Source organism: Panthera leo, chromosome A2 (assembly GCF_018350215.1).
Source record: "Panthera leo isolate Ple1 chromosome A2, P.leo_Ple1_pat1.1, whole genome shotgun sequence".
Classification (NCBI taxonomy): domain Eukaryota; kingdom Metazoa; phylum Chordata; class Mammalia; order Carnivora; family Felidae; genus Panthera; species Panthera leo.
Genome location: NC_056680.1, coordinates 57,939,913 through 57,957,293, shown reverse-complemented (window position 1 = coordinate 57,957,293; position 17,381 = coordinate 57,939,913). Strand labels below are relative to the sequence as shown.

Genomic DNA, 17,381 nt, shown 5'->3' with positions numbered 1-17,381 from the left:
ATGCTCAACGTCGCTCCTCATCAGGGAAATACAAATCAAAACCACACTCAGATATCACCTCATGCCAGTCAGAGTGGCCAAAATGAACAAATCAGGAGACTACAGATGCTGGAGAGGATGTGGAGAAACGGGAACCCTCTTGCACTGTTGGTGGGAATGCAAACTGGTGCAGCCGCTCTGGAAAACAGTGTGGAGGTTCCTCAGAAAATTAAAAATAGACCTACCCTATGACCCAGCAATAGCACTGCTAGGAATTTACCCAAGGGATACAGGAGTACTGATGCATAGGGGCACTTGTACCCCAATGTTTATAGCAGCACTCTCAACAATAGCCAAATTATGGAAAGAGCCTAAATGTCCATCCACTGATGAATGGATAAAGAAATTGTGGTTTATATACACAATGGAGTACTACGTGGCAATGAGAAAGAATGAAACATGGCCCTTTGTAGCAACGTGGATGGAACTGGAGAGTGTGATGCTAAGTGAAATAAACCATACAGAGAAAGACAGATACCATATGTGTTCACTCTTATGTGGATCCTGAGAAACTTAACAAGACCATGGAGGAGGGGAAGGAAAAAAAAAAAGAGAGGGAGGGAGCCAAAGCATAAGAGACTCTTAAAAACTGAGAACAAACTGAGGGTTGATGGGGGGTGGGAGGGAGGGGAGGGTGGGTGATGGGTATTGAGGAGGGCACCTTTTGGGATGAGCACTGGGTGTTGTATGGAAACCAATGTGACAATAAATTTCATATATTGAAAAAAAAATGGTAGATTTTACCTTCCGTGTATATTACCTCAATAAATTGGAAAAGACTTAAGCTACACATCCATATTGCTATTTCCATATGTAAGCACAGATGAAAAAAGTATGGCGTAACATTTCCCATTTGGTGAATCACAGGGAAGCGTACGTGGGACTGTGTTGTGCTGCCATTGTCCACTTTCCTGTAGGTTTGAAATTCTCCATAATTAAAATCGGAGGAGAAAGCTCCTTTCCCCACAGTCCCAGTTTTCAGGTTCTTTGGTTTCCCTTTGCCAGTAGGAGACACACGTCCCTTGGGTAGGCTTGGAGCAGGAAGACGCTGGTGGGCAGAGTCCCCGTTTGGGGCTGGTGTCTGGATCGGCCGCTTACGCCAAGGCTTGGCAAGTCGGCTGCCTCTGATCGTCCTGTAAATGGGGGTCCAAATCCTAGCTCCCGGGTGGCCTCGAGGTGACCGATGGTGTCTTTGAGCGCATTTGGCCCAGGTGGTATTCCCATGGGAACCCAGCCAAGCTGGTGGCTTCTTTCTTCTTGGATGATGTGACGCTGCAGGGCAGGGAGAACGCGTCAAGGTCTCGGGTCTGGCTGGCAGCTGTGACGACCCGACAGTCTGGAGAGTCCGCCGGCTTCAGGAAGTCCGCCGGCTTGTGTGCTCAGGGCTGCGAGAGCCCGCAGCGGGAGGAGGGCTGTGAGCAAGAAACATGCGAGGGGGCAGGTCAGCGGACCCCTCGTGGGCAGGGCACAAGACCAAGGTAGTCACATCGTCGTGCTCCGTGCTGGCTGCCCCCATACGGAGCTAGACATGCCAAAAGACATTCTAATGGCCTCTTGTGTTTTTTTTTTTTTTAAGGCACCAGTAAATTCTTAGCTGCTTCAAATAGACAAGTCGTCTGTGGGGAATGTAAGCTAGGAGCGATGGAGAGTCACAAAATAAAATTGGCTGACCAAACTGGGCACACTGGAAAGTTAATAACCGGTTCTCAGAGGGGATTTCTGTGGGAGGCTGTGTCCTGGGGACAGAGTGGGAGGCTGAGGCCTATCTTTAGCTGTGGTTACAATTAGTCAAAAGCCTTAGGGATGGCCGAGCTTTCCAAGGCCTGGCAGGAGCCTTCCGGAGGGCCACGGCAGATACAGCCTCCCTGCGGGCGGGGGTGGGAAGCGTGCAGACAAGAAGAGCTGGGGAGCCTCATCCTCAGCGCTGGGCGCCTCTGAAGTGCTGGGTGGGGGTCTGGAGAGTTGCCCACCTGGAGGAAAGACAGGAAGAGAGCTGGTCACTCCCCACAGCTCTCTGGGCGCCTGGATCTCACCATCTGGCCCTGCCGGCGTGAGTGCCAACTCGCCAGGATGCGCTCCGAGGGCAGCCAGCATGTTGCGAGAAAACAGACTTAGTTCAGAAGACACATCGCCTCTGTGTACAAACAGCGGATGCCCCGCCTTGAGGGTATGCTCGGAATCGCAGCCACTTCTTTTCCCAGTCTCCACCAGTTCACAGGCTGAAGGACAGAGCTCAGAAAAAGCGGTGCGTTCTGTCTCTGTGCAGTCGGGGGACGATCGGGGGCTCCAGGGTGGGAGGAGATCATCGGCCACCTCCCCTTTTCACCTCTTGCCCCAGTGCCTTTGGCCTGAGAACTATTTAGAACATTCAAGGCTTCTCAGAGTGGGAGGGATTCATCACATTCTGAAGAACCCACTGTTGAGGGCGGAATGATGAATATATATGGCAGCACTCCAGTGTTCTGACCAAGGATGCTAACCATGTAGACAAACATAAAAAATGCCCAAGTGGCAACTTCTTTGTTCTCAGGAATTTAGTGCCAAGGGCACTTGGCTCAGAGTGGAGCGATCTGGGCTCAAACCCTTACTTAGTGGCTGCGTGTCCTTGGGTAAGTGACTCGCCCTCTCTGGGCCCAAGTTTCCACAAATGCAAATACTGGTAAGAAGACTGACTTCTGGGAGATGTGGCCGGACAGAAGGGCTAGGGCGTCTGACACAGAAGAAGGGTACGACAGTCACGCACTGGCCAGTATTGAGACAACACGAGGCATTTTCGGCCTTCATTCCCAGAAGGCTTTGCACACGCTGGGAGACCGTGCCTCCGTGGGCTGGTGGCCGTGAGGGATGTTGGTTCGCGAGGGGTGTAATGCTAACGGGCCTGGGTGGGCAAAACCCACACAAACACCGTGCTTTTGACATTCCAACGACAGAGCCAGCCTGCTTCCCCAGAGACAGACTTCCAAATCTTCCCAGAGCCCGTGGCTCCTTCCACCGGGTCCTGCTTTATAGTAAGCTTGTCAGGCCAACGTTTCTTTTCTTTCTGGGGCTTTTAGAGCCGCAGGGTTCCATGGGAAGTATCTTAGCTAAAGATGTGCCTGAAGACACCCTGATGTTAGATCCGGGGAGGTGCCTTTTCTGAACACATTTTCCCCCTGGGCGTTGCTATTTTTAAGGCTCAGCAGAATGTTCAAAGAGAGCCTCTGAGTGGCGACAAGCAGAGGGACTGGTTCTCTGCACCGAGGAATGGAACCGCTCGCTCCTTGTTTATTCCAACTGGAGTCCAGCTTTCAGGCTGACCACAGTCCTGCCTTCCTGGGAGGCTTCCCAGCAGGGAAATGTTTCTGCGTTTCTAAAGAATCACCTCTCTCTGGGGCACCTGGGTGGCTCAGTCGGTTAAGCGTCCGACTTCAGCTCAGGTCATGATCTCGCGGTCTGCGAGTTTGAGCCCTGCGTCCGGCTCTGTGCTGACAGCTCAGAGCCCGCAGCCTGTTTCAGATTCTGTGTCTCCCTCTCTCTCTGACCCTCCCCTGTTCAAGCTCTGTCTCTCTCTGTCTCAAAAATAATTAAAACGTTAAAAAAAAAGAAAAAAGAATCACCTCTCTTGTCTGAGTGGTCAGAAACCTGAGAAATGAAGGGTGCCGGCTCCACGTTCACACCCGACTCCCGGCTTTTGTAAGGCCTTCAATGGAATTTTCCACTATTTCAAAAATGAGATAGAAGCTCCGAAATTTACCACTTTTAAACAAAGAGGGTTCGGAATCACTTCGTTATCTTTTTTTTTTTTTCCTTCCTTTTTTTGCCCAAGTACCTTCAGGTGGTAAGATAAACAATTTGGATTTGCACCTGGATGTTTCATCTCAAAGATGTCAAAGGGGACGTCCCCTTTCTCTCTCTTTCTCTCTGTCTCTCGTTGTACTAGCACAGCAGAGGCAAAGATAATTGGTTTTGCTAGAGAATGCACATTCAAGCCAGAGCCATTATTCGGGATGCCTGCTGGTGGAGGAGCCCCTGCCCCCTCGGATCCCCTCACAAAGTGAATCCTGCACACAGGGCAGTGGCCCCCCACACGGGTTGTGGGCACCAGTGACTGTAAAACAGGAAAAAGAACTTAGTGACTGTAAATAGTAGCTGGAAGGAAGCAGCCAGGCATGGGCTTCTGAATCAGATGGGTTCAGCTCTGGCCCTGGTGAGGTGTGCCACTTTGGACAAATTAGACCCCTTCGTAACCCCTGAGCCTCAGTTTCCTTATCTGTGAAATGGAGTTAATGTTGATCTCACCCATGCACATCAGGATTAAACCAAGCAGCATGAGTTTGACTTTGGTGTTTCTGGGTCCCAAAGTGGTGCCTTTTGACTGTATAGATTGGCCTTTTGAAATTTTTTCTTTTTTTTTTTTACTTTTTTTTTCAATGTTTATTTATTTTTGAGAGACAGAGAGAGATAGAGTGTAAGTAGGGAAGGGGCAGAGAGAGAGGGAGACACAGAATTCAAAGCAGGCTCCAGGCTCTGAGCTGTCAGCACAGAGCCCGACGCAGGGCTTAAACCCACAAACTGTGGGATCATGACCTGGGCCGAAGTCGGACGCCCAACCAATGGAGCCACCCAGGCGCCCCTAAATTTTCTTTTCTTTACTCAAATACTCTTTGATCCTGGTGGGTCAAATCTGGCCCCAAAATGTGGCTTTGGGGGGCATTGTACATTTTAAAAATTAGACTAAAAATTTCAAAGGAATGTGGATAACTTGGGTGGATGGGACCCCCATGACATCTTACAGGTACCTCCCCATCCCTGCCACCTAGGGTCTCTCACTGGTGTCATTCATAAACAGGTGGCCCTCAGAGGCCTGGGAGCCAGACTCTTGATCAAGAGTTCTCCCTCCCACACATTACGGAGTGTTCCCAGTTAGTCATACCCTCTGAGTGGCTGAGAGGGCCAGCAGGTCACATTTAATAATGACACTAGAGTCTGGGTGCTCAGGTCTCAGGGACAGCCACTGGAATACCACAGCACCCTGCTCTATTTTCCAGGGTCCTCGGGGAGCCAATGATCCCATGATTTCAAATTCCTAAGGCAAGAGGGGAAACTAGGCAGAAGAGTGGTAAAATGATTTGCTTAATCCTGAAGATAATTCCAGTATCTTTCAGATGCCCAGGGTTGCCTGCTGTCCACGGGCTATAAGCCACAGGGGTCCTTGCCCCCACTGACAGAGCAGGTTGGGGACCACACCCACCTAAGCTCTCAGGCCAGCCCCTCCAGTGGGTGGGCCCAGGCAAGTCCTCTGGACCTGCCCAGTCTCAGTCTGCTCATCTGCAACATGGGGCTGCCGTGTGGCTGGAAGGGCACATAGCACCAGCCTGGCACACAACACAAGGGCCCAATCAAAAGCAGGGTGCAAGGTGCTGGGCTTTAGCTACCTGGGAAGTGAGCCAGCTCGCTGAACCTTAATAGACCAACCCAAATCTCTGGGGTTTTGGACCACACTCTGGCCCGGTATCTCAGGCACGTGAGTTGACCTTGACCTTTTGTCCCTGCTGACCTCGGTGCCTGGTCCCAGAGGTGGTGACATCAACCAGATGGCATAACCCCCAGCCCCTGTCTCTCAAGGCCACCTTATCTTTTCTTCCTGGGCTTCTTTCGGCGGGTTTTGCTTTTAAAAATAGTAGCACAGCTCTGCTTGGGGGGGCTGTGACGTGTTTCGGGCAGGGCGTTGGCCCCCATGAGAAGGGGTTCATGACGTGCCTTATGATCTGACCTCAGTTTACCCCTTGCCGCTCACCTGCTGCCCTCTGTGTTGTGGCTGAACCACAGTAAATGGGCTGTCCTCCCTTCAAATGAGGACTTCACTGGCACGGTGACCTCTACCAGGAACCCTCTTCCTCTTGAACCCCCTTCAGCTCCTGCACCAGCTCCCACCTCCCAACACACGGACGTATGACTTTTGGCCTGGCCTGAATCCAATCTACTACCATCATCCCAATTGGCCCCCCAGAAATTGCCCTTCTCTATGCGGAGTCCGTGAAGTCGGGTGGGGTTGACACCACCCCTTTTGCTGGACAGTCAGCCAATAACAATCAGCCCTGACAGGTTTGTTGGCTTTGCAACAGTCTATCTTTCTGCTGCAGTTGCTTAGGAAAGCTGCTGGTGGCCCCCTCTGCTTCCACTTGGGGAAAGTTTGCCTGGGAATGAAGCCAAACTAGGGGATATGAGAGCTGGGGAGCCACAGACGGTGAACAAGACTTCTGAGCCCCTGGATCCAGCCATGCCTGAAAGCCTTTAGTTCCATTCATCAATAAATCCTTCTTTTTGCTTGAATCACTTTGCTTTGGGTTTCTGTCACTTGCAGCCACAAGAGCCCTGGCTGATTCATGCAACTTCTTCCGGTTTGCTCCTTATGTTCAGGGCATAGCTCAGATACCCCAAGCACCTGTCCTTTCCCACCCAGTCCTGATGCCACATGGCACCTCACGCATCTCTATATCCCCATCATTTCATGAAGGGCCTCAGTGACAGGGTGGCAGAAAGCCACGGACAGATCTAGCCCGCAGCTTTTCCAACCGGGGGCTGCTGCCTTCAGTCCCTCCCCAGCCTCGGCTCCCTCCAGGTTTTCAGAAACACTCTCACCTCCGTCTTATTCCGAGAGAGCATGCTGGAGTCGATTGGGCCCAGGGACATGTTTGGCAGGACAAGGTTGAGAACTTTCGCAGCAAAGACCTGGCGGGAAAGGAAAACAAGGGTGTGAGCTCAGCGGGATCCGTGCCCAGCTCTGCCCACGGGACAGTTTACGATAAATTAAGGAAAGTGACGCCCAAGCTGAACATCAGCCAGGTTCGCTTCCCAAGGCTCAACACCCTAGGACTGCCCCTGCTCTGATTCAGCCAGCCTCTAGTTAGTCTGGCTCGGATCTGCCGTGGGTGAGCAGGGCGGGAGGCAGGCCACCATGGCTGACGGTAGGAACGCCGTGTCTAATTTTTGCCTGCTCCGGATCCTGTGCGGTCACCCTCCCCACAGTCATCCACCCGTTGTAATTTTGAATTCTTTGCAGGAGCTGCCTAGCTGAGTTCTTCTGCATGAGTCCCTTCTCTGGGGATCCTAAAAATACAAAGCAGGAGCAGAATCACCCAGATCACCTGTGAGGCAGGATAGCTCAGAAGGCCCTGGAGGAAACTGCTCTGATCAAAAAGAATCTGTTGACTGCCTTGGTTTCTCCCGGAGGGAAACAGAAATGGCTAACCAGCCTGATTAGGAGAAGCATGGCAGAGGGAAAGAGACCTGATCTGATCCCTGGCTGTGCTGTCTTGTGCACTCAGGCACGAGATCTGAACATCACAGACCCTCTGTTTCCTTAGCTGCTAATGGTGCTCCCCCCAGAGGACCACTGTGTGCCGAAGCACCAGGCACTCAGTAGGTGCTTAATCCATGCTCCCTGAACTTGACCCCGATGTGGGTACAATCCTCCCTCCCCACCCCATCTCTCCTGCAGGATCTGGTGTTTACCCAGGAACAGTGTGAGCCTGATGTCACATGTCTGCCTGCAGAGAGAGGGGGGCCGTTCTCATTTCTGCGTGGTGCACAGACACTCAGGGGTGAAAGGTGCGATCCCACAAGCGAGCTGTGAAACGCTGAAATCAGGACGGCAGGGAAGGTGGCGAGTGGTGAATTCTCGGTCTGTGTCGAAGGCACACATCACGGATCTAAGGAGCGATGGCCCTTTGTGCCCTCGATGAGGGCAAGGGTGCTAACATCTGCCGAGTGGCAATCTTTGGTGTGTGGCACACAGCTCTAGGCGCTCGGTCTTTCAATCCTGACAGACGCCATGAGGTCAAGGTTCATCCTCATTTAACAGATAAGGAAACAGGCTAAGCCCCACACCACGCGGTCAGCTGGGATGGGGGTGAGGGCCTGAGCCAGACCACTCTTTCCTTTCATGTCCCTGCCCTTCATTATTCTATCTCTGTCTGTACAAATGTAACTGGTGGTCTAACCTTGCCTGTGCATGACCCCAAACAGCGGCCACTGAGACTCCCTGTGCCGACACGGGGGCTGTGCTCCTCAACCCCCTTAACACTCAGAACTACAAAACGTCCTATGGGGGCGCCTGGGTGGCTCCGTCGGTTGAGCATCCGACTCCCGCTCAGGTCATGATCTCACAGCTCCTGAGATCGAGCCCCTCGTCGGGCTCTGCGCTGACAGCGTGGAGCCTCCTTGGGATTCTCTCTCCCCCTTCTCTCTCTGCCCCTCCCCTACTCACGCTCCCTATCTCAAAATAAATAAAACCTTAAAAAAAAAGGATTAAAACATCCTATGTCCTCAGGCTGTACGAGCAGGATATAACCTCACACGGTCTGTCAGACGGCCAGGGATCAGGCACAGAAGCAAAAAGGGCTCTGGTCCTAAGGACTCTGTGTGACACTACTGTGAAATCCACACGGTCAGCTCTCTGCGTTTCAGTCAAGGATGGCAACTCGCTGCCTCCAAGACCAGCCTGGCTTCCTGCACCCCACGCCTGGTGTCCAGGCCAGCAAACCCCATGCATGTCAACTCACCGCCATCCACATGCCAGGCACTACGCCAAGCCCTGAGCCAACTTGTGACAGTCTAGTGTAGCGATACAAGGAAATCCAACTGGGAGCCCTGGGTAAGTGCTCAGCCACACAGTCTGCAGCCTCATGGAATGGACATGACCCGTTGGGTAGGGTCAAGAGATAGGTGGGGCTGTGGGTCAGCTCCATGGACACGCACAGGACCAGGAGGGCTTGGACAGAGCTCTGGGGGCTCTGAGGAAGGAGAGAGTTTGGGTGTTTCTAAACACGGACCCAATGTCTATGAGCTCCAGGAACTGGAGGTCCCCCAGGGAGTCTAAATTCAGGAGCTGGGATCTGTGCTTTCAAAGGTTAAACACATGTTTCAATGCACAGAAACCACAGCAGATAAGGGGTGACTGCCACAGGCAGGGAGGTGATGGGCTGTGTTCACTGGGCTCCTGGTGCTTTGGAAGGGTGGACTTGCCAGGACTTATTTCCTCCAGCAGTAGTGGCCCAAAGGCCACATTATTAGGGCGGAACTTAATGTGCCTCCCAGAGTTTGCAGAACTGGCGTCTAGATGTTTTGCTGTCCTCAGCGACTCTGGACGCAGCTCCCTGAATGGACAGGACGGCTGACAGTTGACCCTGTGTGACCCTGCCACACCTGGGAGTGGCCAGACACGTCTGGCCTGGGTGCCTGTCCGGTCTGGCCCAGCCTTCTCAAAGACACCGCTGATTTTCTGCCATTCGGTTTCCTACCCGTTCCCAGAGGAGATGGCCAGTGGCCAGGAAAAGGGCCAGGGGCACAGCACCTTGGCACCCACCCTGCAACAGAAGTGAAGGACAGAGACTGCACAACACACATTCCAATGCTCCTAAGCCCACCACCAGCTTCCTCATTTGCCAACAATTTATGCTTTGTGGCCCGTCACCTGATTCTGCATGGACCTGGGCACACAGATGCCAGCCATTGGTGAAGACACAGACTTACCTTTATCTTTGAATCTGTGCTCCTGCCACTGGTGCTTTTTTTTTTTTTTAAGTTTATTTATTTTGAGGGGGGGGGGTGGGGGAGGAGCAGGGAGAGAGAGAGAGAGAGAGAGAGAGAGAGAGTCCCAAGCAGGCTCTGTGCTGCCAGCATGGAGCCCAATGCTGGGCTCGATCTCACAACCACGAGACCACGACTCGAGCCGAAATCAAGAGTCAGACACTCAACCGGCTGAGCCACCAGGTGCCCCATCCACTGGTGCCTCTTAAACCAAAACATTTATACTCCAAAATGCCAAGATCCTTATTTCCAGCACAAGATGCTGACAGTTTAGGCTTGACAAGGGTCAGAAAAGGCAGGGCTCTGGTTCGAAGCATCCTTGCTTTGGGTTCACAAGGCTGAGGACAAGAGGGCCAGGAAGGACTCTATCTCCTCTCTCCGAGCGAGCACTTGTCTTTCTCCTAACAGGGCTTTCTGCAGCGAAAGAGAGCTTTTAGGAAAACAGAGTTGTAGGGAAAAAAAAGAAAACAAAAAAGAGGAAGGCCATTTCTGGGGAAGTATTTGCTTTGCACAAAATGGACAATGCCAAGGTTTGGTCTCTGGAGGAAACTAAAGAGTTAAGGGCGGATCAGCTGGCCGCTGCTCCTCCCCCATCAGAGTACCATAAGCCAAATGCTGGGGAGACCGCCTCCTCCTGTAGCTGCCCAAGGCGTGATCCCCCAAAGAACGAGCCGGGGAGACACGGCCAGGATGATGATATCGTGGCTCAGGACTGGAGGAGGCTGGGCCACTGGACTGTCTAGCCGTATGCTTCCCTCCACCAGGACTCCCAGGGCAGTGGCCCCTCTTGCCGCTCTGAGGGCGCTGGAGCTGGTGGGCTCAGGATGGACCAATGTGCCTAAAAGGACCAGCTCATGACAACAAAGCTCCAGGGGTAGAGTGCCATGGAAGACACTGGTGCTGGAGCAAAGAGGACTGGGGATTCGGTCACAGACCCAGATGAGGGGGCAGACACCTCCAGGGACGCAGGGTACAGATATTGCCACCCTTTCTCTGTTCAGCCCTGCAGGGGCTTGGTGTGTGGAGAGTGCTAAGCCCTAGGTATGAGTTAACACCAGAGAGAGTCCGCGGAGAGGCCTGGGCCAGACACACTATTCAAAGGGCAGGCTCAGGGAGGGAGACTTGACTTCAGGGATTCCCTTGAAGTGACTTGTGGCACCGTGCTTTCCCAGGAAGGTAGCACCTTTGATTGAACCCTCTGTTCCTTCCGTCCCATTAGCGTACTGGTAGCGGGCGCGATGCCCCCATCCGGCCCTATCCCTTCCTGATTTTCCATGGCCTCCCTGCTCTACGCGTGGTCCTCAGACCAGCAGCACCAACAGCTCCTGGGGACTCTGGCCTGTCGGATCAAGGTCTGCATTTTTACCGGACCCCAGGGTGTTCTTGTGTGCCCTGCGGTTGGGAAGCTGGCAGCTGCTGTGTCTCAGGGAAGCACCATGAATGCCTCTTCCCAGGCCCCACCATGAGAGATTCTGATTGAATTAGTCTGAGGTGGGGCCCTGGCGTCAATAATTGTGTGTGTGTGTGTGTGTGTGTGTGTGTGTGTGTGTGTGTGTGTGTGTGTGTGTGTTTTAAGTTCCCTGGGTGATTTCAGCATGCAGCCAGAGTCGAGAAAGTGTTCTTGTCTTCTTCCAGTTAGGACAGGGTTGGGGGTGCCACACAGACATCTCTGAAGGGTACGCTGCCCTTTTGAAGGAGCTATGATGAAAGACAGAGATGTGTGGATGGCCCTGACCCTCAGCTCTTTTTCTAAAGCTGTGTGGTAACTTCCAAACCACATTTCTAACAAGACGAAACTGGGTAGAGGCAAATCTTTTGATGACGATACTATGGCTTAAAAAAAACACAAAAACCAAAAGAATCAGGTGCTTTAGCCTCTTCCTCCCCCCACCCCTGCCCTCCGGCATCCGAGAAGGATGCAGGGGCAGGATGCTTTGAGCAGTTGCAAAAGGTATGCCCTTTCCCTGCTGTTCTTTTAGGGGTTGTTTATTTCATTAGCCTAATGGCTAATGGGGGGAGGAAAGTGTGAGGTGGGGCAGAAAGAACTAATAAGCAGGGGCAGTGGGTTGACTGTGGTGACGCAGGAAGCCAGGAGGGCTGAGCAGGGCATATGAGGTAAGGGAGGGTCACGGAGTAAGGACAGTCGGGGTGGAAAGAGCCTGAGAGACCCCACTCCCTGAGGATCAATTTTGTCCAGGCTGCTGCTGCTTCCCACCATGAGCTCCCTAAGCCTCCACCGTCAGCCGGGAGAGCCCCACACCTGCTTCCAAGGGTAGGCAAAGGAAGCCGACAGAGGTGCCGGGGAGGGGTGCGGCTCACCCAAAAGGAAGTTGAAATCGAAGAGAATACCACTCTCGTTGCCATTTCAACCACGCTCTTCGGATAACCCTGCGGGAGTGTGGAGAGAGCCTCGGATCCAGCTCAGGGGAGGGGCAACTGCAGACGACCTTCCTTGACGTGAGATCCCCCCCGCTCCCCACCACAAAATGACCCTCGCAGGTGAAATCGGGTTTGTGCCACCTTAGAGCCCCCAGTGGTGCTGGTTTAGCAGGGACCCCAAGTCTCATCACTGGAGGATAACTGGGGGGGGGGGGGGCGGGACCTACAGATAATGGGCACAAAGTTATCAGACCCCAGCCCTGGAAACAGGAGACTGGAAGCCAGGCAAATTTGGATTCGAACTCTGGTTCTGAATCACCAAGAAAGTCTGTGGTCCTCAGCTTCTCCATTTCTCAAATGGGGACAATGAAACAAAGTTCTAAGGGCCGCTGTGGGGGTTACCCAAAACCTGGTTCCCACAGGGCTCAACTCTAACTGCCCCACTGCTTTCTGGCCCCAGGAGAAGCTCAGCAAATCCTTGCTGGTTGACTAAAGAGAGAGCACTTACTGATGCTGTTCAGAATGAAGACTTCGGGAAAAGTATGTGACTGGCAGCTTTGCCACAGGCATCACGGTCACGGCCAGAACCCCAAGTTAGTGCACCCACAAAAAAGGACAACTCTCCCAGAAGTGAGGCCCATCTCCTGATGAGTGAGGGACCAGAGTGTGTCACCGGGCCTTGACATGCCCTTGGGGCATTCCTGGATTAAGTGCAGTGCCCATCACTTTAAATAGTAGTGATTTGCACAAATGCCTTTATTGATCCAAAAGGATTTAATGGCTCCCTAAGATCATTTTTAAGCTTCTGCCCGTGAAAGACTTGACATGAGGGAGGGAATTGTAATCACTATCTTCTGAAGTGGCTCCAGCAAGTTGACCTGTGCAAAAGGGGCCAAAACTCCAGGTCTTTTGTGAGGGTGACACCCATGCAAGGGTCGGCCCAGAATTTCTTGGTGGAGGGAGTGCACTGTCAGACCCGCCAAGACTAGAAAGTGTCCCGTGCCTTTTCTGCAGGCCAAGCTGGGGAGGATCGAGTACCTGTTCACTGCTGAATGCCCAATGCCTGACACATAGCAGGGGCTCCCCAGAGATGTGGGGCGGGGGGGAGATGACTCATTCCTTGAATGCCAAGTGTTTAGACGTCTGAACCCCATGGCTCAGTCGGTTAAGCATCCAACTTTGGCTCAGGTCATGATCTCGTGGTCCGTGAGTTCGAGCCCCGCAGCAGGCTCTGTGCTGACAGTTTAGAGCCTGGAGCCTGTTTCAGATGCTGTGTTTCCCTCTCTCTCTGACCCTCCCCTGTTCATGCTCTGTCTCTCTCTGTCTCAAAAATAAATAAACGTTAAAAAAATATTTTAGAAGTCTGAACCCCAGCTACGACAGGCGCAGGCACCTACAGGAGAGAGGTAACAACTCCCCAAGGTGCCTCGTAGCTGCCAGATTCATGGGCCAGTTCATGACCACAGTTTAAGTCCTGGTCCCTGGATCTAACTTTAAATATGCTTGAAAGAGTGGCAATTTCCCATGCTCCTGCCCTTTTTCCCTCCATCCCCAGTCCCTCCACTCCCCCAAGGGCCTTTTGGAGCCTAGTGACTAAAAACAGATGAGAACTGGGCTAAAGTCAAGGGAAGCTGACCTTAGGCATGTTTCGGGGTAAAGGGAGCATCCTGCTTTGCTCTCTGGCCTGAGCTGGGGCACAAGCTGACCTTGAGCAAGACAATTGGCCTCGTTTCCTTGTCTGTACATTGGGAATGGTTTTCTCTCCTTACTGGGTGGTGACGGAAAGGAAATGAGATAATACGAATCATGCACCGTGTGCAAGGTTCATAGCGGCCCTCTTCTCTCTACTTGGCCAGGTGCCCTGGCTGACAGGGAGTAGAAGCATCTGGAAGCATTGGACCGGTTCTTGCATCCCTGACCCTGGACCCCAAGGGACAGCGTCCAGGCAAGAAGCAGAGAAGATCATTTACAAGATTACCCTCCTGGCAGGCTGAGCCCCTGTCCCGACCCTAGGCACTGCCCAGGGGGATTTGGGGTGTCCCCCGCTCCCAGAGAAGGGAATGGCTCTGTGATCTGTCCCACGTTGCTGCCTGCTATCCCAGGGCAAGGCCAAGTGAGGACGTCCAACTCTAGCTCACACACCCTACTAGCTGGGCAGTCAAGGGTTTCACCTCTATACCCAGGAACGACTCCAGCCCTAATGCCCCCAGGGTCTGGGATATGGAGCCCATCCCCATGAAATGGCCTCATAAGCAGCCGAGACTCATTCTGATACACTGGATGTTGTGTCCAAATTTCTCCCGCTGTTACTTCCCTTATGCAACCACATTCTAAACACAGACAGTGTTTGGGGGCCAGAAGCCTCTGTCCTCCTTGTCTGTTCTCCAGGCCAAATATACCCCAGCTTGTTGAAAAGGGAACACAGAGGTAAGACCCAGATGTGTGCAGGGTCCGGTGTGTGTGTGGGGGGGTATCTGGCAGGGGGATCTAGTGCTCTTACATTCCAGGGGGTGGGGCTGTCATCTCCCACATGCCTGTCTATACTCAAAGACTCGGATGCCTCATGCTGCCTGCTTTGATGCTTTTGCGAATCTCTCCAGCAGGAGTTTGGTGCCATCAAATAAATCCTTGGAACAGTCCACGGGCTGAGCTCTGGGAGAGGAGGCATGAGGCCAGGACTTGGCCCTGGGAAGCCCGCTCCTCTGCCTCAGTTTTCTCAGGTGGGGGTGGTGTCTGAGAACTTGTTAGAACACACAGACCTCACCCAACCCAGGACCTATCCCGAGCTCTTCTCCTTAAACCTGATGGGGAAGGAGCCACACAGGTATCGCTAAGTAAAACAACCAAATTAAAGCCAAACCCACAAAAACAAAAAAGCAAACCAAAAGAACAAAGCCAACAGAAAGCACAGAGAGGTGTATTCTCATCTGTGTGAAACACAGGAACGAATGGAGGGTGTGTGGGCAGAGGTGGACACTCGGGCTGTCTGCCTCCCCTGGGCCGGGAGACTGCTTGCTGCATAGCCTCATCTTTCAAAGTTTGAAGTATATGAATGTGATATTCTAACGATGTTTAAATTTTAAACAGAGATTCTCCTAAACTCTTTCAGGAAGGTTGTCAGACAAGACTAGATGTGTGCGGGGTAATCAAGTCATCTGGGGGTGGGTAGGCAAATGAATCACAGAATCCGTCAGCCAAAATTGCCCAAGACCCAGGGGCAGCAACAGATTTCATGGTGGGGAGGATGTGTCCTTAGGTCTGGGGGCAACAAGAAATCCAATTTGTCTCGGTTAATAAGAGGAGACCAGCACCCCCCAGGGATGGCTGGCTCCTGATGTGACAAGGTGATCTATTAGCACAGGGCTCGGAGAGGTCACGGCGGTGGCCTTGCCCAGAAGTTCCAGCTCCTCCAGTGACTCCGAGAGGAAGCCTTGTGGCCCACCTCCGGGCCCTGCTACCATGACCCCCTTGTGCACTGTATCCAGAAAGCCCCACGCTCTCCAGCATGTCTCTAAGGGAAAACATCCACGGCAGAACACGCCTATTTTCTTCCGTGGGGAAACATCCTAGATGGAGAATGGACAACCCCGGATTCAAATCAATCACACAAGCTGTGTGATCCTGGGGAGTCACTCACCCTGCGCCAGCCTCAGTGTTCCCTGTTCACAGAACAAGGTCGCGACCTCTCCCTAGCGCCTGGGACAGCACAGGACAGCACATGTTTGACACTCAGTGAACTGAGTAAATCTTCCTGGATTACACCACGTGGATGCAGCTCCTCTGTGATCCTGATCTTGCTTATTCTACTTGGACAAGGACCCTTGAGTGATTTGGCCTCGAGTTACAATCCTGGCAGGAGCTGTCCAGGAGGTCATGCCTCCTCTTGCGTGTTGAAATGACCGGGAAGTAGCCCATCTGTGCGTTCGTTCCCTGTGGTTCTGTGAATTACCTTTATTTCTTTCCACGCCGGGGTGGCTTCTGCCTCCACTGCTGTCCTCTCACACAGCACTGAAATTTACTCACCATAGTTGACTTCAGTAAGTGGGTGGCGATTTCCTTACAATGGAGTAAAATTCTATTCTTCAGCAAATTGAGTAAATCATTGTTCTCTGGTTAAACTATCAGATAGTTTCAGGTTTCTCTCTTGCTTAGCCTGTCCCCATTTCATATTGGTGATGTTTTTCTGTATCTAACCAAAAGCCTGTACACGGGACCTCCCAACCCATCTCTGGCTGTGGGCTGGAGGCAACACTTTGAAAACATTTTTATAAGGTTTCATTCCCTGTACTGTGCTCCCTGGCCTGGGTCCTCAGGAGAATATTGCAGGCATCAGAGCTAAGGCGATTATTTAAATGGCCCTGCTGTCATTTGACTGTGAGGCCAGGGAAAGTAGGGTTAAGCTGTGGGCTGATGGCTGCCCAGTCCCCCATGGACTCGTGACCCCTCACCCCTCCCTTCAAGCCCTTTGAGAGTCCGACAACTGGCTCAGGAGGCAGCAGCCCCACCGGGCGCTGACCTGAGATCAACCCTTTCCTTGGGACCCACAGGATTGGGTTCTCCACTCTCATTCAGTTATGCTCTCCTTAAACCCCCAAAAGGTGGGTCCATAACATTCCCACCCCAGCTTCCCAACAAGCAGTCCTGCTGAGACAATGGTTTCATCTCTTTTCTCAGGGAGAGAAAACACCTGTTCTACCTCTAGGTGGTACAGTTGACCCTTGAACAATTCGAGGGCTGGGGGCGCCGCACCCCCCGTCCAGTTTAAAATTGTGTGTAACTTTGACTTGCCCAAAACTTAACTACTAATAGCCTAATGTTGACGGGAAGCCTCACCAATAACGTAAACAGTTGATTAACACATATCTTGTATGTTCTATGTATTACATGCTATATCCTTACAATAAAGTAAGCTAGAGAAATAATGTTGGTAAGAAAGTCGTAAGGAAGGTAAAATATATTAACAGTACAGTGTTATGTTTATCGAAAAAACATCTCTGTGTAAGTGGGCCCACGTAGTTCATTCCCGTTGTTCAAGGGTCACCTGTATTTGTCAGCTCACTTGCCTCGTCACAGTAGGTCAAAGCCCCAGAATCCAAGAACATATACCTGTGTACCACTGTGTAACAGTATGACCAGAAAAACAAAGTGATGGATGAAACAAAGCAATGAATCATTAGAGTCAGAGGGAAAGATGCTCTGGGCTGGAGCAGAGCCACAGTGAATACACCTCTATGTTACAATTCCAAATTGCCTGCAAGTCCACTCACCATGCACTTTTGGTTGAAGTTGGTAAATATTCAGTGAAAATCAGCTTGAGCCTGGCACTTGACTTGTCAACAAAGGTTATTTGGCTGGATTCCTAACACGTGTGTCCCCTTTTCTCTTTTTAACTC

General features: G+C 52.1%; 1 protein-coding gene across 7 annotated transcripts in view; it reads right to left on the bottom strand.

Annotated features, from left to right (window-relative positions):
• The window catches only part of MGLL (monoglyceride lipase), a 245,416-nt gene that overhangs the window by 12,600 nt on the left and 215,435 nt on the right, over nt 1-17,381 (bottom strand). For 6 of the 7 annotated variants that reach the window (XM_042912516.1, XM_042912481.1, XM_042912492.1 and 3 more), the window contains one exon: nt 6,661-6,750. In XM_042912516.1, coding sequence (XP_042768450.1) covers nt 6,661-6,750 — 90 coding nt within the window. Of the gene's footprint in view, nt 1-1,457; nt 2,010-6,660; nt 6,751-17,381 lie in introns of those variants that run through there. The other variant, XM_042912525.1, reaches the window with a different exon arrangement.